At 41.6% G+C, this 23,788-nt stretch overlaps 1 protein-coding gene across 4 annotated transcripts in view; it reads left to right on the plus strand.

The window, feature by feature from the left end:
• Positions 1–21,487, plus strand: part of slc12a5b (solute carrier family 12 member 5b) — a 47,807-nt gene extending 26,320 nt beyond the window's left edge. Inside the window, exons 3-27 of one of the 4 annotated variants that reach the window (XM_086213713.1) lie at positions 5,200–5,303; positions 5,427–5,567; positions 6,940–7,086; positions 10,565–10,619; positions 10,702–10,832; positions 11,025–11,272; positions 11,380–11,591; positions 11,672–11,839; positions 12,099–12,197; positions 12,328–12,385; positions 12,837–13,011; positions 13,174–13,292; positions 13,400–13,498; positions 14,066–14,185; positions 14,465–14,569; positions 14,658–14,826; positions 14,928–15,123; positions 15,566–15,735; positions 15,839–15,970; positions 16,084–16,191; positions 16,377–16,493; positions 17,304–17,500; positions 17,757–17,771; positions 17,873–18,006; positions 19,019–21,486. In XM_086213713.1, the coding sequence (XP_086069839.1) occupies positions 5,200–5,303; positions 5,427–5,567; positions 6,940–7,086; positions 10,565–10,619; positions 10,702–10,832; positions 11,025–11,272; positions 11,380–11,591; positions 11,672–11,839; positions 12,099–12,197; positions 12,328–12,385; positions 12,837–13,011; positions 13,174–13,292; positions 13,400–13,498; positions 14,066–14,185; positions 14,465–14,569; positions 14,658–14,826; positions 14,928–15,123; positions 15,566–15,735; positions 15,839–15,970; positions 16,084–16,191; positions 16,377–16,493; positions 17,304–17,500; positions 17,757–17,771; positions 17,873–18,006; positions 19,019–19,110 (3,311 nt within the window). In that variant the 3' untranslated portion in view covers positions 19,111–21,486. Of the gene's footprint in view, positions 1–5,199; positions 5,304–5,426; positions 5,568–6,939; positions 7,087–10,564; positions 10,620–10,701; positions 10,833–11,024; positions 11,273–11,379; positions 11,592–11,671; positions 11,840–12,098; positions 12,198–12,327; positions 12,386–12,836; positions 13,012–13,173; positions 13,293–13,399; positions 13,499–14,065; positions 14,186–14,464; positions 14,570–14,657; positions 14,827–14,927; positions 15,124–15,565; positions 15,736–15,838; positions 15,971–16,083; positions 16,192–16,376; positions 16,494–17,303; positions 17,501–17,756; positions 17,772–17,872; positions 18,007–19,018 lie in introns of all 4 variants that reach the window. The other 3 variants (XM_086213716.1, XM_086213715.1, XM_086213714.1) reach the window with 3 other exon arrangements.
• Positions 21,488–23,788: the final 2,301 nt, after the last annotated feature.

The raw sequence follows: 23,788 nt of genomic DNA on the forward strand, positions 1-23,788 counted from the left end.
TATCCTGTTCAGGGTCGCAGAGGGGTGGGGCCTATCCCAGTGGCTTTCGGGCAAGAGGCAGGGTACCCCTGGACAGGTTGCCAGTCCATCGCAGGGCCAACATATACAGACCACTATTCACACTCACAGTCAGGGCTGGGCGATATCACGCTATATATATCGTCTGGACGATAGAAAATGTCTATTGTTTAATGTTAAACTTTATTGTTTATATCGCTGTATCGCAAAACAGGCTTTACGGCAGTATTTTACGTCATCGACGCGTCTTACGGCAAGCCCAGGCACGCGGCTCAAACATATACAACCATGGAGGAAGACGGTGGACGCCACACAGGACAACATGTTACCAATTCTCAATCTAAACAACAACAAGATGACGAACAACCAGCGCAAACCGACGAGCTTGTACCTAAAAGAAGGGGAACTTCTGTCATATGGCGGTGGTTTGGATATAAAAAGACCGACAAGGATCAGACTACTGCACTTTGTAAAGTATGCCGCTGCCCGATCCAACAACAGACTCGAACACGAGTAACTTTTTTATCACATGAAAAAGAATCATGAAAAAGAATACAGAGAGAGTCAACGAGAAAAAGCAGCAAAAGCTGGGCCGAGTGACGTTGACGTTAAAAAGAAACTCCAGACGCAGACATTGCAACAGGCTTTTACCCGCGGCTCACCATATAGCCATACCTCCCGCAGATGGAAGGAAATAACCATGGCTGTTAGGGTTGGCACATCTGTAAAGATATGATTCCAATCTACACGGTCGAGAAACGGGGGTTTCTTGAGTTAGTGCAAACACTCGACCCTAGATATGAAATGCTTAGCCGAAAACACATCAGTAGCGTTGTGTTACCTGCTTTATATGATGAGTGCCGGGCAAAAGTGGAGGAAGAAATAAAAAATAAAATAAACTGTTCATTCATTGAATTTACCAAAAATGTGCTATATCGTGATGTATATCATATCAGGATATAAAATTAGCTATATCGGGATATAAAATTTTGGTCATATTGCCCAGCCCGACTCACAGTCATGCCTATGGTCAGTTTACAGAATTCAATTAGCCTAGTCCCCATTTGCATGTCTTTGGACTGTGGGAGGAAGCTGGAGTACCTGGAGAGAACCCACGCAGGCACAGTGAGAACATGCAAACTCCACACAGAGAGACCCCGTGCCCGAGCCGGGACTTGAACCTAGAACCTTCTTGCGAGGCAACAGTGCTAACCTCTATGCCGTCTGTTTCCAAATTATTGTACGATCAAATTCAGCAATTCAAGCTATGAGGTTAATGACCCTCTCCATTTGTGAGGAGGTTTCCCTGTGGGATTAACGGGCAGCTCATGATGAAAACAACTTGGTTGATGTATTAATCTGATTAACTATCGATTAAATAGACACTCAGTCTTATATCATACTTGTTTTCCATAAGAAGAGCATGTTTTTATTATTGTTGAGCTGCTTCCCTGCTGGAACATACAGGGAACCAAAGCAGGCTCGCTCTATCTCTATTGCTACACTGAGTTAGAGGCTCTCAGCACTCTGGTGTGGTGGGAAGCACAGGCTTGGCAGAGATCAGTTATTAAACAAATATTGATTTTGAATGAGATACAAATAAGCCAACTACATTAAAAACTGGACAAAGACAATAAAACAACAGACATTTGCATGTAAATGTGAGTGTGTCAGCTTCCAGTGGTTGCCGCACATTTGAAAAGACAGAAAGATCTCTATAGAAGTGGAAAAGAATCACCCTCATTTTTTTGAAATTACTGAAAAATGACCTCCGGGTACTCTGGCTTCCTCCCACAGTCCAAAGACATGCAAGAGGGGACTAGGCTAATTGGATACTCTGTACTCTATACTGTCTATATGTGTTGACCCTGCGATGGACTGGTGACCCATCCAGGGTGTACCCTGCCTCACGCCTGAAGGCTGCTGGGATAGGCTCCAGCCCCCTGCTGGGATAGGCTCCAGCCCCCTGCAACCCTTAACAGGATAGGTGGTTGAACATGGATGGATGGATGGATTTCTCTTTGAAACACACTCTTATACTCAGGCCTGGAAGGGAATGCCAGCAATTGCCCGGCGCATTGTATCTCCAGTTCTTCCCTCTCAGAACGAAAGGGTTGTCTCCTCATGACTATGCGTTGTGAGGAGGAAATCTGTGACTGTCATGATTGTGTATATGCCTAACACCAGACTGGAGTACAAAGCTTTCTTGGAAATGCCTCTGTTGTGTCCTGCATGGGTACTCCCTCATAACACCAAAGTTCTGCTAGGGCACTTCAATGTACACATGGGGAACAGAGACAACTGAAGGGGAATGATGAGAGGAATGATGAGAGGAATCTCTGTGTTAGACAACAAGTGAAGGGCAGGCAGAACACCTGCTTCAGCCCAAAATCTTGGATCAACTTTGTACTTTTTTCATCAGGGGCCTCATGTATCAACGCGGTTTACGCAAGAAAAACTTGCGTACGCCAGGATTGATGCTCATGTTCAGATGTATCAATGCGAAAAGTTCGTCGATTCTTGCGCGAACTTCACTTTGGTCCGTTGGCGACACCCCGTGGCGGTGTTTGGTAACTGACATTATTTGATAACCGCACATACATCGGGCACAAAAAAGCCTTCCAGCGGGAGATGGCAGACCGTTCCGGGGTGAGCCAGTCGACCCTCAGCCGGGCCATGCCCTGGATGGTGGACCTGATCATCCGCCTCTCCCGCAGGAACATTAAATTCCCTTACGGGGCGGAACAGGTCAATATTAAAGCACAATTTGCAGCAATAGCCGGATTCTCTAATGTCTAATTCTCTAATAACTGCACTCATGTTGCCATAAAAGCGCCGTCCCATGAGGAACGCGCTTACGTTTTTCGTAAGGGTTTCCACTCCAATGTGCAGATCATCGATGCACAGAGGCTGGAGGGATGGACGCTAATCCTGGCCGGGCAGCCATCCTCGCACGCATGAATTTCATTTCCACAATGTGAATGGATAAGAAGTCATTACACAGTTCATGAAGCCAGATTAATTTATTTTGTCCACTAAACGTTCCAGAACATTTATCAGGCGGTTGAGACGCTCATTGATCCCTGTTATGTCCTCCTGCGTCTGCAGGACCGCCTGTGTGAGGGCCCTCCCTCTGGATCTGTGTGGGCCGGGGGATGCGCCGCTGGGTCTCGGTGGGCTGTAGGACCGTCCGCCGCTTGTCAGCCTGGTGCAGCTGCTGGGGCTGGGGGACGGGCTGGCCCGAATGCCGCTGGTCCTGGCGGATAACTGAGCCGGCGGACGGGCTGGCACAGGAGCCGGCGGGGGTGCTGCACGCAAGGGTGAAAGTGGCTTAAAAGTCTTGCCGGAACTGTTAAAAAAACTTTCACCCCTGGCTGCACGTCGGCAGCATGGCTGATGGATCAATTTCTATTAAACATATTGGTTTATTTATATGGCTGATTCTCTGTGTTTTTTGCCTTTACATCTGTGGCAAAGCATGTGGAAATGTTGCGTAAGAAATGTAGTTGCCACTTACCCTCCTGGCTCTCGGAGTCAGCGTGGGTGGCAGCGACAATCCCCCCCCCCACGGAGGTGCTGCCCGTGACTGCCGCCACCCGCTGCTCAAATTCCGTCAGGTGCCCCTCTCCCTGACCCTCACCTGTCTGGCCGGCCCTCCTCAGCTGTACGCCACTTGACCTCCACCTTGAGGTCCTGTTAGAGCCATTTTCCATATTGTTATTTCAATTTAGATTTAAGCCAATTGATTATTGTAGTTATTGCATTTAGTGATTGCGCAGTGTTGAATTTAGTCATACGTTTAGCTTGCATTGTTTAGGAAGTTAGAATTGCAGACATGCATTAGAAATAGAGAGGAAATCTTTCAGAGCGCCAGCAGTGGTGCAAGCTTATGACGTAGTGATGCTCGTGCAGGTTTAGTGAGGAAAACTGTGCTTTGTATCACTTTGAAAGTTCAGTAAAGGAGGAGCCAACACTTTTCTACCGTCGTCATAAAACTTCAAACACGCATAGCAACTCGTTCTTTCCGTCATTACAAGTGGTTAAGATGTATGAACATGATGATAAACAACACTGGTGATGAGAAGGGAACTTAAGCCAATAGCAGGTCCCACCTCTTTGTTTTAATCTCCACTGGGGTGCGTTGCTCCGAACCCACCGCGTTCACCCTCTTACTTCTTATCCCACTCACAATGTTCATTGTTTATACTGACACCACTGGACAGGCTGCCAAACAGAATCTGCTGTCTCTCCTCCACCTCCCCGACCAGTACCTCTGGCTCCACACCGTGAATCTCTTCTTCTTATTTTGCGAGTGCGGACAGCGGAGACCCTATGTAAATAAATTTGCGTATTTATAGGTGGGTGTAAGAGGGGAGGGCCCGGTCGCTCCGACATCTGCACTCAATTCCACGCTGATTGGGATGTATCAAGGAAACGTGCGTGGATTCCAGCGCTCGCACATATGTATTGATACATCTGGATTTTTTTGTGTGTACACAACTTTCGCGATTCTTGCGACCGCAGTTTTTTTCGTATGAGATCCACGCAGGTATTGATACATGAGGCCCCAGGCTTGTTGCCCTTTGTCTTGGACTCACACAAGAGAGGATCAGAGCTGTCATCTGATCCTCAGCTGGTGGTGAATTGAATCAGAGCTTGAGGAGGTCTGCCTGACAGAGGGAACCGAACGGATCGTGTGGTTGGGTGTAATGGGAATGTCTGATAAGGGGAACCACCCTGCTGGGTCCCCCATTCTCATCTCCAAAGGTATTTCTCTTGCATGGAATCTAAATGGGCAATGATCAAGCCTTCATTGAGGATTTAGCTATTCTGGCCTGAAGGTCATAAGTGCCTATTATAGTGGCATCTTGATAACATGCTGATGTAGACCAGTGGGGGAGAACACCAAAAGAGAGGCCTGAAAATGTCCAAGTCCCTGTGAAAGGTCATGTACTGGAGCAAGGGGAGAATCTTTTTTCACTGAAGGAAAAAACATGGTTGTGAAAAGAGTTTTGGTCAGTTCATCTAACATTTTACTTTTATCTATTAGAATGCATTAAAAACATAATTAGAATGTCATTATCAGCATGTTTTTGGGTAGCTGTGTAAGACAAGTCTTATCTAACTGTATCTGAGGACAAACCAACTCTACATTTGCTGATTGCTGCTTTTGTTTTTCAGGTGATGGAAACCCTAAAGAGAGCAGTCCTTTCATCAACAGTAGTGCCACCAGTGATGTGGAGAAGAGCCAGCAATATGATGGCAAGAATATGGCCCTATTTGAGGTGAGGCAAACTTTATGGAATCTTGAATGGAAAGCCAGTCTTCATTCAATACATCGGAATTGTAAAAATGAAAACAGAGGCCTCTAAATGAATGCAGTCTCATATTCCTGTTGTGTCCCTTAGGAGGAGATGGATACCAGTCCGATGGTCTCCTCTTTGCTCAGCAGTCTGGCCAACTACTCCAATCTACCGACAGGCAGCAAAGAGCATGAGGAAGCTGAAAATAATGACGAGGGGCCACGTCCATCTAAAAAACCTATTAAGGTAGAGAATTGCCCATGATTCATTCAACTCCATCCTGCAGCAATGTGAAACTAGACAGTATTAATTTTGTGCAGCATATGAAAGTAACTGACAAGCAATTTAAAGAGAGGGTTCCATGTACTCATAATGCAGAAACGATTAAAAATCTGTATTCCTCTGTTTTTAGTTAATAATCTGAATCCTCAACATAGGTAGTTAAACAGTTCTCAAGATAAATACAGTTTATTAAGTGTATTAAGTTGCATCATATTTGCACTGTGCAAGATGGAGTTTAGTAGAGTATAAAGACAATGCTCACATGATCAATCCTGGTTTTCAGGGTGTGAATGGGCTCACTAGTTCCAGCTTTACACTGTGGACAAAGTATAAGAGCTGACTTCATCAGTCCTTTTTATTACATGTTTCTTAAGAAACTTGCAAGCAGAATTTAGAACTCCAATCAGTCAACAGGATGTCAGAGACACAAACAAGACTTGATCTCCCCAATTACTAGTATCTTAGGTTGTTTTTTTTTTAATGTTTTTTAAATTTCTTAAGTACATCAATATTCATGCAGAATTGCTGATGATATAGATATTGATTTAAGTTTCATATCACAGAATTCATGAATCAATAGTGCTGCAAGGAGGAGATATTTTTGTAGGCCAACCCAGACTTACTGACTATAGACTTAAGCATGTTCTCCAAATCAAAGGCTGATGTGATGTTTATGAGATTTATTTTGTTCAGCAAGGTAATAACACCACATGAACTCCACTTGTATGATTTTTGAAGCCCATTCTTAAATCAATAAAATGCAGCAGATCCATGACTTCTTTGGTACAGCTAACTTTGCACCTCATCTGCTCTTGACATGATTATGTTCTCATTTAATACTGTCAGCAACCTCTTGAGATTATTTCACACATTTAATTAAAAAGCCATTCAAAATTCCTTTGAGACATGGAACCTGGATGTTCTAAAAAGGTAGTTTATTTCTTAGTCATAGGATTCATTCTGCGCCACTCATGGACGCTTGTTAAAAGTTTGTATGCATCATTTTAACTCACAAACAGATTCATTGACAGAAAAAGAGGGAAAAGGACAATGTTTACGTTCCTGTCTTTATTCAAAATGGTTACGTAGAGGCAACATCTGTACTTTAAATGGAAAAATATGGTGTGTTGATGGTTCTTCTCACAGTTCCCATCTCTTTTCAATGGATAAGAATAAACTGCTGTCTGTCTAATGATAAAATCAGGTTTCATTTAATGACTTTAAAAGCAGAATAGAAAAAGCGTACACTGCAAGATTTGAAATTGATTCTCATAGAAATAATATTAGCACCATGGAAATTTAAAAATTGCATCTCATTATTTCTCAAATGTCTCAGGCCCCACAGTTAGGAACTCTGATGGGAGTCTACTTGCCATGTATCCAGAATATTTTTGGTGTGATACTCTTCCTGCGGATGACCTGGATGGTTGGGATTGGAGGTGTCCTTGGCTCCTTCATAATTGTCTTCATGTGTTGCTCCACTGTGAGTAAAACTGCAACCGCTCCTGCTTCTGTATTGTACTTGTTGGTCCGCTGAGAAAGCAAATGTTGAAATATGACTGAATAAGCCAAGTGTCAGTACAAAGTTTGCACACGTGTCAAATAAAGGGCCTTTTTAATGAAATTACAGAGCTTTAACAGTATATATAAGTAGCACTTTCATTACATAGATGCTGAAAGTGACCAAATAAATCCTGGTAGTAGGAATTCAGATGTTAAACCCACATCAGTAGCACTTTACTGGTTCGAATCTGGGCTGCACGGTGGTGCAGTGGTTAGCACTGTCACCTCACAGCAAGAACGTTAAGCGGTAGTAAATGGATGGATGGATGGATGGATGGATGGTTTTATCTGTCTTTTATCTCTTTATTTATCTGTCTAAACTGTAAATCGAGTCCTCCATCCATCCATCCATCCATTTTCTTCTGCTTGTTCCTATTAAGGGTCATGGGGGGGGCTGGGGCCTATCCCAGCGGCTACAGGCGAGAGGCGGGGTACACCCTGGACAGGTCGCCAGTCCTTCGCAGGGCCAACACATATAGAAAAACAACCATTCACACTTACAGTCACACCCATGGTGAATTTAGAGTATTCAATCAGCCTAGTCCCCAATTGCATGTCCATGGACTGTGGGAGGAAGCTGGAGTACCAGAGAGAACCCACGCGGACACGGGGAGAACATGTAAACTCCACACAGAAAGACCTCGTGCCGGGACTCAAACCCGGAACCTCCTTGCTGTGAGGCCACAGTGCTAACCACTGCACCACCGTGCAGCCTTAAATCCAGTCCTGAGCTAAAAAAAAAAATGTGTTCATTATAAATTAGTTTCACAAGCAAATAAAAATGTATCAAATTATCTGAATTGAGTTCAAAGCAACTTTTACCTGTTTTAAGACAAAAAATTTATGAAAAACCTCTAAGTTTAAGGGAAAAAAAATCTAAATAAATCAATTAAATTATACTGTGAGGAAAAAATAGTAAATTTGTTTCATTAAGATCAAGATTTTACTTTTTTATCTGAGTTGTTGCCAGTTTGGCAGATGCATGCCCAAAACAAGGAAGACCAGAAACAAAAACAGGAAAAAAAAATACTGTGTTTTAGGACAGATTCAAATGAAGACCTGTCCACATCAAAAACAATATGAATACAACTATGGATAATGATATAGTTTTGTTTTGGGTTTTTTGTTTTTTGTTTTTTGTGAGGGTGCCACGGTGGTTCAGCAGTTAGCACTGTCGCCTCACTGCAAGAGGGTTCTGGGTTAGAGCCCCGGTTCAAGCATGGCATCTTACATGTTCTCCCTGTGTCTGCATGGGTTCTCTCAGGGTACTCTGGCTTCCTCCCACAGTAGAGGCAACCCTGGAGCTGGGATAGTTTCCAGCCCCCCCGTGGCCCTTAATAGGATAAGCAGTTCAAAATGGATGGATGGATGTTATAATTATGTAAAAACTAATACTGGTAAATATACGTAACTGCTAAATTTACAAAATGCACAAAGCCACTATTTATTTATACTTATGTGACCAAGGGAACAGGTAGACATCTTATTTTCCAACAACCTAATAGTTTTTGAAATGCTATATTTTGGACCAGCCAAGAGACATTAAAGCTTACAGGGTTCACATTCATTCCATCTGAAATATGACTGAACAAATGTCTCACAAAATGAATAGCTTGCAGAATCCTCAAAATATTCCTACCAATGGTACTTTTCGTTGGTAGTGCTCCCCTGTCGCTGCAACAGACTGTATCATTGAAGTGACCGTATGCGCTTAATAAGCCATAATGGCAGTACAACAATTCAACATAGCCACATGAGTCAGCCTTTTTTTGCTGCCATGTGTTATTCTCTGCTCCCCCCTCCCTCTGGTCATCATGGCCTGGCAGTGAGAAATATTTAATTTGACATTCTTGTCCTTGGGCGGGCTGAGCCCCGGCGTGGCGTCTTGGGCTACCGCCACTCCCGGACAATGGGAGGGTATAGGGGGACATAGGAGGGTTGGGGGCTGGCCTCCTTGGTGCTGATCAGACTGGGTGCCCTGACCATGGGCTGCTGGCTGGGGGTCCCGCTGTGCACGGTGGGCCTGGGTCCTCCCTGCCCTCGGGGTGGTGGACCCTCTGCCTGGATCTCCTGGTGCTCCAGTTTGGCCCCTTGACCAGGTAGGCTAGACTCCCTGTCGGCTGGTTGCGGCGGTGACGGGGGTGGCCAGCGGGGCCAGTCTTGAAGCTGGCCCCCCTGCGGCCCATGCTTCGCCCCCTCTTATCACCTCTCTGTCCCATCACACCACATCTCATGTGACACTAGGCCTTGAGGGGCTGGACCCCCAATTTTAATCACATTGTAGACATTGAGGGCTTGGGGGAGTGCATGGGGATCCCATGCCAGTCCTATGCCCTGATGGGTGGTCTGCCTCCCAGTATGGTGGTTGGGCTGGGGTTGGTCGCAGGCCTTGCTGTTGTGCGGTGGACCCCTTGCTGGCGGTTTTACTAGGTCTGAGGTGCCCTGAACTATGTCCGCATCTATGGAGAGCTCGGCCCCTGTATGGGCGGAGGAAGATGAGGGTATGGTTTATTTATTTATTTTGTCTGGGGGTGGTGGTCCCGGACGCGGGTGCTTTTGTCTCACCCTGGCGGGTGGGCTTGGGCCTCTCAGGTGAGTGAGGGGGTCCCTTTCCCTTTTTTTTTGGGGGGGTGCCTTATGGCCTGAAGCTTGGCCTGCTGTGGGGGGAGGGGGAGAACAGGGGATGGGTGGAGGGGATGGGGGTGAAGGGTTGGGGGGGTGCTCTGTCTGGGGGTGGTGGGCCTGGTCGTTGTAGTGGGCTGTGGTTTGCCTGGGTGTGGGGTGTGGGCGGGTGTCGGCCTCGCCTTTACCCCCATGTCACGCTCTATCCCTGTGTTCTGGGGGTTTCTGGGTGCCCTGGTGGCTTGGTCCTGACCTGCCTGCTATCCTGGACCGGGTGCGTGTTGTTCTGGTCCCCAACATCAGCTGCAGTCAGCTACCCACAGCATCCAAAGACAAACCATAGCATACACATACACACACATACACACGCGCATACACACACGCGGTGCACAATTGATACATAATCACACACTCAGACATTTATTTTAAATTATATTAAACCAAATGGTAAATTTGCACTGGAAACTCTGCAACCAATGTTTTTCTTTTTTTCTGTTGTTATTATTGTTACTGATGTTTTTTTTTTGCTATTGTTGTTTTTGTGTCTCCCCCCCCCCCCCCCCCCCGCCCCGTCTTCCCTATCCTGTCCCTGTTCTCTCTTCCTATCCACTCCTGAGCCTCAGTCCGGTAGCTTTAACAATGTACCAATACCATTCCAAATAAAGTTAAACACAAATGGCGATAGGAGGAGTTTATCAGATTCCTCCTTTGCAGAGAAAAAAACTGACATCTGCTTTCTCTCAGTTCTGTTACTCTTTGTCTTTTTTTGTTTCCAGACTATGCTTACAGCTATCTCCATGAGTGCCATTGCTACAAATGGAGTTGTTCCAGGTGAGTGCATATGTAAGTGTGTTGTATCAGTGTATCTCTGTATGACAGGACACCACAATAACTTAACTGTGTCTTCTCAAAGCTGGAGGCTCATATTACATGATCTCTCGTTCCCTGGGGCCTGAGTTTGGAGGAGCAGTGGGGATTTGCTTCTACCTGGGCACCACTTTTGCAGGTGCCATGTACATCCTTGGCTGTATTGAAATCCTGCTGGTAAGTCATTCTTTTTTCTTTTTTCTTTTTTTTTTTTACAAACCAAACATAATCTCTCAAAACTTAGTGGGCTTCTGGTAAATGGTGTTTGTTATAGCCACTGATTAAATTAGTTTTCTATTATTACCCCCTTGCGCTTCCACCCGTCTCCACCATACTCCACCACACCTTTCCACCATTCCATTGTGTCAGATTTATATCATTCCTCAGGCAGCCATCTTCAAGATTGAGGGCCTGGAGGGACCTGAGGCAGAGGCTGCTCTCCTTAATAACATGCGGGTGTATGGCACCCTTGTACTGAGCTTCATGGCTCTGGTGGTTTTTGTGGGGGTGAAATATGTCAACAAGCTGGCACTGGTCTTCCTTGCCTGTGTCATTCTCTCCATTCTGGCAGTCTATGCTGGTGTCATCAAGACCGCCATTGACCCTCCTCTCTTCCCGTAAGCAACTGTCTAATTATTTTGACAGATTTAATCATTAGTAATTCATCATATATGTGATATGTGTGTGACAGTGACAATGATGCCTCTATTGACTTTATTTGTAGTGTGTGCCTGCTGGGAAATCGAACTCTTCTCTCTAAAGCCTATGACATCTGCGCAAAGGTCATTGAAATAGACAATGACACCATCACCACCAAACTGTGGAGGTCCTTCTGTGACTCTGAGTATCTCAATGCCACCTGTGATGAATACTTTACCAACAATAATGTGTCAGAGATACAGGGCATCCCTGGGGTCACAAGTGGCATCCTGGCAGGTAAGAGGTACCTTATCATTGTATAACAATTTGATATGACAAAAATCATTTAATCTCATGCTCCTTTCACTCAATTTAAGAAAACCTGTTTGGAAACTATCTGGAAAAAGGGATGAGCCTGGAGAAGCGTGGAATCCCATCAAACATGGATCCAGACAGTCCCACAACTAGCACCAACCGCTTCGTCCTGGCTGACATCACCAGCTTCTTTACCCTGCTGGTGGGAATATACTTCCCTTCTGTCACAGGTTCGCACCAGATATATGAAGGACCTGAAAAGCTGTATTAACTGTACTAAGTATGTAGGATTTATTGGCATTTAGCAGTGAAGTTGCAGATTACAACCACTTATACCCTTAACCTTCCCCATCACCATACTGTTACCTTGTAAAGCTAAAAGTAGGTTTTTTTGTTGATTTCCAGTGGTTTTCAGTTCATTTAACTCATAAAGGTTTGTGAATCATTTCACATTATAGTGTATTATTTAACTATTTCCTCTTGCTGCAGGTATCATGGCAGGCTCCAACCGCTCTGGAGACCTGCGTGATGCTCAGAAGTCAATTCCCATTGGGACTATTGCAGCCATCACCACCACATCTACTGTGTGTATCCTTAACTGTGAACTTCTTCAAGAAACAGACTGTGTTGTCAGAAAGTTTTTACATGTTCATTGTTATGTTGTTATTTACTTCAAACAATTTCCACAATGTATTCTTTGACAGTTTTTTTTAACCAGACATGTCATGTGTGGTGCTGTTTGGTGCATGTATAGAGGGAGTAGTCCTGAGGGACAAGTAGGTCCAATCATCTACTGTGATGTATTTTATTGAAGTACACTCATAACTATTTTAAATAACAGAACTGTACTCAGTATCTGCCCCTACTAAAAAAAAACATAGTAATTTTGACTTGGGGTTGATTGTGAAAAAATAAAAACTTAAATTAAAGGTGTAAAGCATCTTTAAAATCAGGGTAACTGTCATCCCAAAGTGGTCTTACCAGGTCTGCAAAGTCCGTCAATGTGAAATTGTTTGCTTTTCTTGGCATCTTTATGATTTCAGTTGTTTAAAAAAAGTTTTTTTTTTCCATCAATCATGTTGAAGACCCCATTAAACAATATTTTTTTTTCTCCTGTAAGCCACTGTCAATGCAAGTCAATAAAAAGTCACTTGTGTATCACTGGTTGAATTAACTCTATTTTAGGTGTTTTGTAATGGATGCTAATTTTTCTGAACCTTTCCTCAGGTTCGGTGAAGGGGTCAATGGTAACCTGGTGATTGGGACTCTGGCGTGGCCATCACCATGGGTTATTGTGTTTGGCTCTTTCTTTTCCACTTGTGGTGCGGGACTTCAGAGTCTAACTGGAGCTCCACGTCTCCTACAGGCCATCTCTAGGGATGGTATTATCCCATTTCTTCAAGTGAGTACATGTTTAGCACGCAAATGCATCTCTATCCTGAAAGTTCCCAGACTTTTCAGAATAAGGTAATCCCAAATAAAACTGCTATATTTATTGTGCAATAAATTATACAAATGAAAGTGGTATAAATGTAATTTAATGTAAGCTCTTTTGCTGCTGCAGGTGTTTGGACATGGCAAAGCTAATGGGGAGCCCACCTGGGCCCTGCTGCTCACAGCAAGCATCTGTGAGATCGGCATTATCATTGCCTCTCTAGATGCAGTCGCACCCATTCTCTCCATGTAGGTACTTTGTAGTATAGATACTGCACCATCATACTGCACTGATCCTTCTCACGGTTCCTGTTTTTTTCTTCTTTCTCTCCCTTCTTCTGTCCACCTTTCTTCAGGTTCTTCTTGATGTGCTACATGTTTGTCAATCTTGCCTGTGCTCTGCAGACTTTACTAAGGACCCCAAATTGGAGGCCACGCTTCAAGTTCTACCACTGGTGAGCATATGTGACATGATATGACAGGCTATCACGTCATACTATGTCAACACATCACTTTGAATTGAAAAATCTTAAAAATGGTAAATGGAATCAGTGACCCTTCGGTTGCTAGATGGCTACTCTACCTCAGAGCCATGCCGCCCATAAAAAGTTATTTTCTACAGTCCTACACAGATATGCATTTTTTTTCCCAAAGTAAGAACATTTTTTATTCTTTAATGCCAGATGCATTAGTTAATCCAGTGTTTGATCAACCCACCCAGTCTTCACGGTCTTAGTTCTGGCTTATTCAGTTCTGATTACAGTTTAGAACTTGATATTTGAAGATGGTTTTCATTGGTAAACTTGTAATTCTAGCAGGAGGAACTGCAAAATTCATCTCAGGAACAGAAGACTACATGTGAAACAAATTTGCTGTGGATATTGGAGAATTGTGAATTTGAATCATTCCTACAAAAGCTGTTGCTCAACTTCAGCAGCTGTGGTTGTAGTGTGTTGCAGCCATAGTGTGTAGCTTACAGAAATTCCCAGGTGAACAAACATGTCACTCTCTATCCCCCACAGGGCCCTGTCTTTCCTTGGTATGAGTTTGTGCCTGTCGCTCATGTTCATTTGTTCCTGGTACTATGCAATAGTTGCCATGGGCATTGCCAGCTGCATCTATAAATACATTGAATTCTGTGGGTAAGTGATCATCATCACAAAGATTATGAATCACCTTCAACTTATAGCATACAGATTTAGCATCACATCCCAAAACATTTTCACTCTCATCATGCAGTGTAAAAGTGATTGTTTTTTTTGTTTTTTGTTTTTTACTAAAATACTTCCATAGTAACTTTAAGACTCAGACATTTTAATCTAAATTAACTGCTGCCTTTTTACCTTATAAGGTTGGGATATTGAGCTCATACAATATGAAATAAAGATCATGTGCTAACTCATAAATGTTGTGTGTGACAGAGCTGAAAAGGAGTGGGGTGATGGAATACGTGGCATCTCTCTCAGTGCTGCGCGATTTGCTCTTATGAGGCTTGAGGAAGGACCGCCACATACCAAGAACTGGAGGTCAATCTACACAGCAAATTTCAACATTTAAAGTTACAGTCACACTCATTTTCTATGATTCAATTACTGACTCGTTGCTCTGTTTCAGGCCTCAAATTCTAGTTCTGGTGAACATGGATGCTGAGCAGAATGTAGAGCAGCCTCGTTTACTGTCTCTGACCAATCAGTTGAAAGCAGGGAAGGGTCTCACCATCGTTGGCACATCAGTTCAAGGAAAGTTCCTGGACAATTATACTGAGGCACAAAGAGCAGACCAGGTGTGTCGTCTGATGTCAAACAAAACACACAGACACGTACCGCATACAATATCATACACACATTTCTATTTATTATTTGGTACTTCTTTGTGTCTTTTCAGTCTTTGCGTAAATTGATGGAGACCGAGAAAGTGAAGGGGTTTTCTCAAGTGGTCGTATCCTCCAATTTGAGAGATGGGACATCCCACCTGATTCAAGTTGGAGGACTGGGAGGTTTAAAACACAACACTGTGATGGTCAGCTGGCCCCGTTACTGGAAACAGCCTGAATACCATCAGCAATTTAGGGACTTCATTGGTAAGTCATTGACATTCTGGATATCTATTCAAATGTTTGTTAGTTAATGACTTTCATCCTTCAGTGCAAATCTGAGTGTGTTGGTTGACACATTTTCCAAAAATTAAAGAGAATGATGAGAAATAATTGGCATTGGCACTTTTTTGTCATTTCAACTTTTGAGGATGTATTGTAAAACAAAGTATATGTAACAGGAGGATGGAGGATAACAGGATGTTATTTCCAGTTGCCAGCAGGTGGCACTATAGCAAATGTGCCTCAATATTTAATGGGTTCTTCCTTGGCCCATGCTGTTCTCATCCACCATAATTAAAATCAGCCTGTTTAGAAATGGAAAATGAATGTTCCCCCTGATTGGGGAGGTAAACTGAAGACAAAGACAAAATTATGGTTATTTTCAGGGACAATTTCCAACAAATCTATTTCTCCTGTCCCTCTGCAGAGGTAGTTAGGGAGACAACAGTGGCCAGTCTGGCCTTGTTAGTCCCCAAGAACATCTCTAGCTACCCATCTAATGGAGAGCGCTTCACTGAAGGCCATATTGATGTGTGGTGGATTGTCCACGATGGAGGCATGTTAATGCTTCTGCCCTTCCTGCTGCGTCAGCATAAGGTGAGAAAAAGACTCAAATAGTATTTACTCTTGAGGTTCAATATTCACAAATGTACATGGTTAGATAAGAGGTTGGACTTTGTGTTCCTCTTTTGTTATGTAGGTGTGGAGGAAATGCAAGATGCGCATTTTCACTGTGGCTCAGATGGATGACAACAGTATCCAGATGAAAAAAGACCTCATTACTTTCCTCTATCACCTACGCATCGATGCTCAGGTGGAAGTAGTGGAGATGGTGAGAGACTTGTCTTACACATAATCTGAGTTCACAAATGAATTATGCCAGGAGACAATTTTGTTTTCTGAAGAGTCTCATATAAAACATGTAAATGTGTTTTCTTTTCATAGCATGACAGTGACATCTCAGCCTACACCTACGAAAAGACATTGATTATGGAACAACGCTCACAGATTCTCAAACAGATGCATCTGACCAAGAATGAGATGGAGAGAGAGGTGAATCTGAAAAGGTTATATAGGTCATTCAAGTGCTCCTAATAGCAGTTCTGTCGTAGTGAATTGCTTTATAAGAAAGGGTTGTCTGTCTGATTTGAGCTCTTTGATTTCAGCAAGACCAAAAAAATTCCAGTGGGAAATCAGAAATTGAACCTAATCCATATCCTTGCTTTGTACACTAACAGATCCAGAGTATAACAGATTCATCTCGTGGGTCCATCCGGCGTAAAAATCCATCTGCCTTGCGTGCCCAGCATAGCACCGAGGAAGGAACTAGCGTGACGGGAAAGCCAGAAGAGGAGGTACTGTCAAATTGCAAAACAAGATCAGAATTAAAGATACAATATGGGAGTTTGAATGTGGCACGGCAGATGGGTTTAAATACTGAAATAACCAGGAGCTTCAGTCACCATTGCCTTAAAAAAAACACAGTCAGAGGCAATTAGAGCTCATCAGCACATTTATGAAGGTTTGACGCCAAATCATCATACTGAGATTATTATTGATCAAACCAATAGCTTTTAACAATGGAGCTCCATGTTGATGACTTTATTCACACCCTATTAACCCTTTTAAAAGATGAACAATCATGAGGTAAAAGCTGAGTCATTAATAGCTGATTGCAGCTGAATATAGGGTGAAGATGACATCGTCTATTTTTGAGCAGCACATTACACTTCCACTAACTATAAGCAGGGATGTTTTTGCCTGGGGTTTGAATATGTCTTACTTAAAAGAACTTTGAGAGTCATAGTCAACATATCTGCCAAAATTCACATGTACTCAGGCATGTACCTTTTACTCTTCATCAAAGATCCAGATGTTTCCCTGCACAGTTGATCTTGGGCTGACGATTTACCCAGACCATTTCAAGCTAAACCAGGTCATAGATGGGTTTCAACATTGAGTCATGTATGAAAAATAAATGAGAACATCCAGAATTAGGTGCACCCCAGAATATCTCCTTGCATTTCACAGCTTTAGGTGTCTGTCCTTAAACTATTTGCATTTGTGATCCAACTTGGCCTAAACCTTTTGTTTGTAATCATTATGTCTTTTTTTTTCTTTCTTTCACCCTACCACACTGTTATGTCATGATGTCCCTCTCTCAGTCTGTGGCTGTTTCCAACCCAAAACAGGTACAGCTGATCCACAATAAGAGCACCTCCACACCTACCAGCCCCTCAAGCCCCTCAAGCCCTACATGCCCCGGTGCCCCTCCAGGGGCTGCTGCCACCTGGATGGATAATAAAGGAGCAGATAAGGGGAAAAACCTGGAGGCGGGCAAAGACCTCTTCAACATGAAACCGTGAGTGACCTGTCAGTGTCTCTCAGCTCATCGTGCTGCACTGGAAGCAGACTGACATGGCACCATGACATTTATCACTGCTACAAATTGCTGAAGTTTGACCGGTATTCCAGGTTTTAAAAGAGAATGTGATTTAAAAAAAAATACTATTACTAAATGACTTACTTAAAATACTTACAAATGCAGCTTTCTGTGTGAGGGCTTCTCCTGTATGCTGTTCACATGTTATTATTTCCCTTGTGACATGCTGCTGCAGGGAATGGGAAAATTTGTGAGTTTTAACATTTCTTTGTGAGACATACTGCATGAGCTGAGCAGCTAAAGGACTGATTTGTAACCAAACCCAATGTTATCTAATATTTCTTGCATCAGGAACCAGACAGATGTGAGGCGCATGCATACAGCCATGCGGCTCAATGAGGTCATTATGAAGAAATCAAAGGAGGCAAAACTTGTCCTGCTCAACATGCCTGGACCACCCAAGAACCGTGTGGGCGAAGAAAACTGTATCCTACATCTTACATACTGTATTTCATAGATCTTTTTTTTTTTTACCCTGTTCAGTTTAGAGACTTGTCTCTTGGAAGAATTTGTTCTAGTAAGGCCTCTCAGCAGAGAGAGTGAATAAATATTGCCATCTGTTGGCCATTGGACGTCCAGGGGCGTTTCTTGGTGGCCCGGGGACCTGGTGAAGGAGGGACCTGTAGTGACCCCCAGGTCTCTAACCTGATCCTGTCACTGGCCCAGACAATCCTACACAAGCTTTGGGAGACTCTTAGGATCAGGCAGCCTCCATCATATGGCCAGTCATAGCATTTTAAGTTCTCTATTAACACTCCTGTGGCCCCTGTGGATGCCCTCACAGTATGGTACAGTTGACTCCATGGTTTCCATGGAAAAGCAAATTCAGACAGAAATTTAAGTTGAAATGTGCTACATACTTGAGAGACAAAGACTTTTTTACAAAACAAAAATTATTCATTTACACAATAAGGAGTCTCCTACCCTCCAAGGGAAACACCTGAAGATGCGCTGGCATAGCAAGTTGATGCTTACTAGCTAAATTAATCTTAGCAATATGCCGCTACATTGAAGAATGATCGTGGATGATATGCTTTTATCACCTTAAATTGATTATTTTAAAGTTGTCTGAGCACTTCTCATATACAGTTTTGCAGGAAAAAAACACAACCAAATTTTGATTTATGAGCACAGGAATATTTACCTCTGGAAAATATCTTGGCCTATAATGTTGAAGTGTTGGGTGTAGATTAATTAAAGGAGTGTCGTGCTAGACCTACTCTACTTGTTAAGTGTCATGTAATAACTTATGTTGCCATTTGACGCTATACAAATAAAACTGAACTGACTTGACTTGACTACTTAAATTTCCACACAGTTTCCATTGCTTGCCTTTAATCCTTGATTGTAGAGGGTGGAAGTGATGATTCTCTGAAATCAGATTTTACACATCATGAAGTTAAAAAATATTACTCCTTCACTGAGATTGTCTTCCAGACATGGAGTTCTTGGAGGTGCTAACCGAAGGTCTCAATCGGGTTCTCCTAGTGCGCGGAGGTGGCCGTGAGGTCATCACCATCTATTCCTGAAGGGATTTAGGGTTATTTAAGGGCTCCTACACCCAAGGACTCTTCCCTCTCTTCCCTGCATACATTCCTCAAGGAAAATCCTCCAACACCTGCCTATGACCTGGCATCACTTGTTGTCCCCCAGGTGACATCATGATGACCTCACTATAGCTGTGACCTTTTACCATTAGATTACTCAGAGTTATGTAAGTTATGTCTCCACCTGTTAGCTGATAACAGCACACAGGGTTTATTGTTAATTCTGACATTAATTGAAATAAGTTGTTTTACATTTTCTGGTTCCTTCATTCTGCTCTTTAAAGCAATTAACTTTCTGTCCTTTTGCTTTTGTTTCTGGTGTTTTATTAATGAAGAATGCTTTTTCTTTGTGTCATTCTCTAGTATATATTGCTTTCTGTTATTTAAGTATATATTTATGTAATGGTCTGTTTTGTCTTGGTCTGTTATTTTATGATGATTAATCACACTTGGGAGTATACATGCAATGATAGAGGAGAAAACTTTGTCATATCAATTTGTGGAAAATGGCAGGGTTAGGACACTTCATTTATTAAAAAAGCAGAGGTAGGATGTCAATATTTATAAACCTTAACAACAGACAGACGAGGAAGTCATGTCAAATTCACTGTTCATGTCTGTGAACATGATGCATCGCTTGGTCGTTCTGCTGTTATTGTTGAGTTTTAGCAGTTTGTACATTTAACGGCATCAATCCCTCATTTGATGCAGATGACCTCAGCCTGATTTTTTGACTTAATTATCTCCAGAGCTCGACAGGCATCATACACCAATTGAAACAGCTCCTTTTGAAAAACTGCACATTTACTAATCATTTGATATATTTTCCCTTCAGGGTTGCATAGCCATGTTTTTCAAAAAAGTCCAGAGAGCCCAGAAAACATCCTGTGGTAAATGTCATGATTGCTGATGATGTTACACTTTGGATGACAATGTTCCTGTGAGTTAGAAGGGGAAAAAAAACATGTATTTGACAAATAATTGAAATAGCATGTAAAATCTTACACACTTTCTGAGGAGAAATATATTTTCTCCATCAATATGATGTTAACATACACAAACAATATCAAGGTACCATTGAGGTGTGGTGTATGTATATATTTTGAGTAAGGCATCTCTATTACCTAAACTCTCAGGTTTTCAGGTGAAAGTTAATGGACCCAATTATGTACAATTTATCACTTATTTCTGTGGAAACTTAAAATGTATCAACCCATGTGTTTTTTTGCCTTGTTAAAAGATAATATTAAACATAAATATATGTAAGATAATCATAAACAGAGGTCAACAGACATTTTTTTTACTTACTTTTTACTTTAAATCTGTGGAAAGAATAAAATCTTCTCGAAAATTATTTATAATTTATATACAGTATTTTATGAATTATGAATGCACAGTGTGGCTGCTAGCTGTAAAACACTGGAAATGCATTTTGTCCCAAATTATCACACTATTGCTTTCATCGTCCTTGTGCTACTACATTAATACACACTGTTTAAATGAAATGAGTGGAAGTTCAGAAGTTGCATAGTGATTTTGGATCACACCAACTTAATATAAATTGATTTGCATCTCTTCACACAAGTATTAAACCCTCATTGGTCCAGTAGAAGGCTATTTGTATAATATATGGAATCAAAACATTCAATTTTAATAGTATAAGGTGGAAGATTTGCATCTGGATTTTGTTTTCTTCTTAGTCTGTTTAAAAATTATGCAATAATTTAGGACATGTAAGTGTTCTATTTAGAAACATATTGCTTTTATTCGTTTTTGTATGCATCTATTTTTGTCACTGCAGTAGAATATGTAAACAGAACCTCACCTCATCCTACGGGTAATAGTGTAAAAATATATAAAAATAAAATATAAATCATATTATACACCCCTCATTGTTTCCAGTAGTTTTGAAAAATGTGATACATTAACAGCTATAACAAACTACATTTCATTACCTGAATAATACTGGGTCAGTTTAGGAATACCCTTTCGTGTGTGTGTGTGTGTGTACGCGTGTGTGTGTGCGTGCGTGCATGTGTGATAAAATGGGACCCTTGTAAATACATTTCTGGGTTTAGATATAGAGGTAACACATGTAATACCATTTAGGTGTGTTGATACAGCTTTAAAATATATTGTTTTGTCGTACATGAGAAGACTTTATTTTATGTTCTACCATGTTTTGTGCAGTTATGTAGGTAATGATGGTTTACAGAAACCATTTTATGAAAAAATTAAAAATGCAATGAATTAAAATCTTTTTAACATAATAGACAATTGACAGGTCTTTTTTTGCACTGCCCACTTATAGATTGTTTGCATGTATGTTTCTTAATTTTGCAAATGTCAACTGTCAACACCTTCTCATCTACACAATAAACTTAATGTAGCAGTCATACAGAATTCGAAATTGACTCTGCAGTTGTCATGTCATCCAGCTAAATATTTCTAATCATTCAAGGTGAAATTATGGTGTGTATTTTGCACATCCTCTCATACATGAAATTAAGATTATGCAACATTTAATTTTTTTTAACATGTATTGATGCACCTTCTTTTGGTTATGCATTGCTCACACATATTCATACCTTGAAGCGGCTAGAAGTAATATATAGTGAAAAGCAATATTTAGACATTTTTTCACCCTTACTGAACAAATAAAATACATTAATATCTCTGTTACATTCCTTTGCGTTACATCCCGCCCTCTACAGATGCTCTGTAGGAGTTATTTAGTAATTATTTTCTTACGTCCCAGCTAAGCCAACCACTGCATTATTGATTAAAATGCTAAAAAGTGTTACATAGCATCATACAATCAACCAGTACATTTTACACTAGAATAACTGCTTATATGCACAGGTTTTTTTAAGCACAAAAACAGTTTGAAGAGCAGGTAACTGAGAAACGCATGTGCAACTGGGATCAAATACCCTGTCCCAAAGTTGTAAAATAGATTTTTGGGTGATCAGCTGATGTTAAACTGGGTTATGTTCAGATGTGTTCGCACAACTGACAGTTGAAACAAAGTGACTTCATTTCTCAGAGATAACATTTATTGATTGTGTGTTTCATTGATTGATTTATTACATTTATATATTTTCTCTAGTTCCACATTTTTAATTGCATCCTTGGTTACCTCACAATTCCATGGCTAAATCAAATTAATCTTCATGCATCGAGGCTGACAAATGATACCATAATTTTGTTAGAGTCTATTATTCCTAGGATGCAGATGGATGGATGCCAACAAAATGTATAGACAGAGACTGTGAGCATTATATGCACTTAAGGTTACACAGATAGCATGAATGTGATCTAGCTATCTAGCTATCTGTTGTTAGCATGGAAAGGCTAAATAGTGAAGAGGCAGCACACTTATTACTTCATACCTGACTTCTCTTAAGGTTTCTTGTGTTTGGCAGCATGATGACTTGCAGACATTGCCTTGCAATTTTTTGAGCATCAACAAAGATGTAACTGTTGTGTAGGATGGAGGCTTTGCGTTTTTAGTCGAACAAAATGTTTCTGTGTGAGGCTTATCTCAGTGGAAAGTTTGTTTTTGTTTTTTTTCTCCTAACTGGTTGAAGTTAGCCCGTGGTAGAAGACAGATGGTTTATCCAATTACTTGCCAAGTATTTTTAATGAACATGTCCTTTTATTTCAAAGTGAAAGTCCAACAATGTTTCTATGTAAAATATTGTATACTGTGCATTTTCACTTCTTACTTCGGTCAACAATAAGATGGATGACAGTTACACACCCACAAACACATGAAGCAGTGGTGTTTATATTCTTTATGATGCAAGACAAGAACTTAAATAGTATGGTATTCTCTCCCTAAATTATCCCACTTTTAGCTCATTTCAAAAGAGCCTGACAATGGCACAGCATAGTTTTCAAATATTTGTTGCACTTCTCTACTCCTCTCTGTTGTAAGGTCGTGGATCAGCAGTCACATCTTTTCCTGCAGATTATGAGGCTGTTGGCATCAGTCAGTGTCAGAGGTCCTGCTCCATGGTTTAAAGTTTTGTTGGAACGTCCCTCACCATCGCTTAATAGGCTGAGCCAATAAAACAGACCAATCATAGATAACTATAGACGAAAAAAAATCTCTGAAAACCATCTGAGAACATGATACAAGAAGCGTCCACATGCTCTAAATCCACAGTAGTGATCCATTCAGCAGCACGTGTGCAGACCTGCTGCCTTGAAGAACAATGATGAAGACCTTTTTATGTAAACACACATGTCAAACGTTTCTTAGAGTGCAATGGGAATGAGAGTTTATTCATATACTGTTAGACGTTTGCCTAAGGGACCTTTCAACATGCACAGTATTTTAGATCCTCTGAACGCTTGAACTGGTTTTAAAAAAGAATATGGTGTCAAATCAAGACACATAGACTGGTTTGGCACACTGCAGCCCAAAAACATTTTGTTAATTTCAAGACAGAATTGGAAGTTACAGTCAACTCACCATGTCAAGATACACGTTTAAACCTGCAGTGACATGCAAAATGAGCTTAGTGTCTGTTATAATTGTAGGAAATGCATTACAAGAAAAATGGCTGTTTCACAGTCTTGTTCTCACCCCCTCAGAAATATTTGAGTCAAAGTGCATGATCTGGAAGAAAACGTGCTGATTGGGAAATGCCAG

The sequence above is a fragment of the Aulostomus chinensis genome, chromosome 9 (assembly GCF_037954235.1).
Source record: "Aulostomus chinensis isolate RoL2024-O1b breed Wild chromosome 9, RoL_Achi_v1.0, whole genome shotgun sequence".
Lineage (NCBI taxonomy): Eukaryota > Metazoa > Chordata > Actinopteri > Syngnathiformes > Aulostomidae > Aulostomus > Aulostomus chinensis.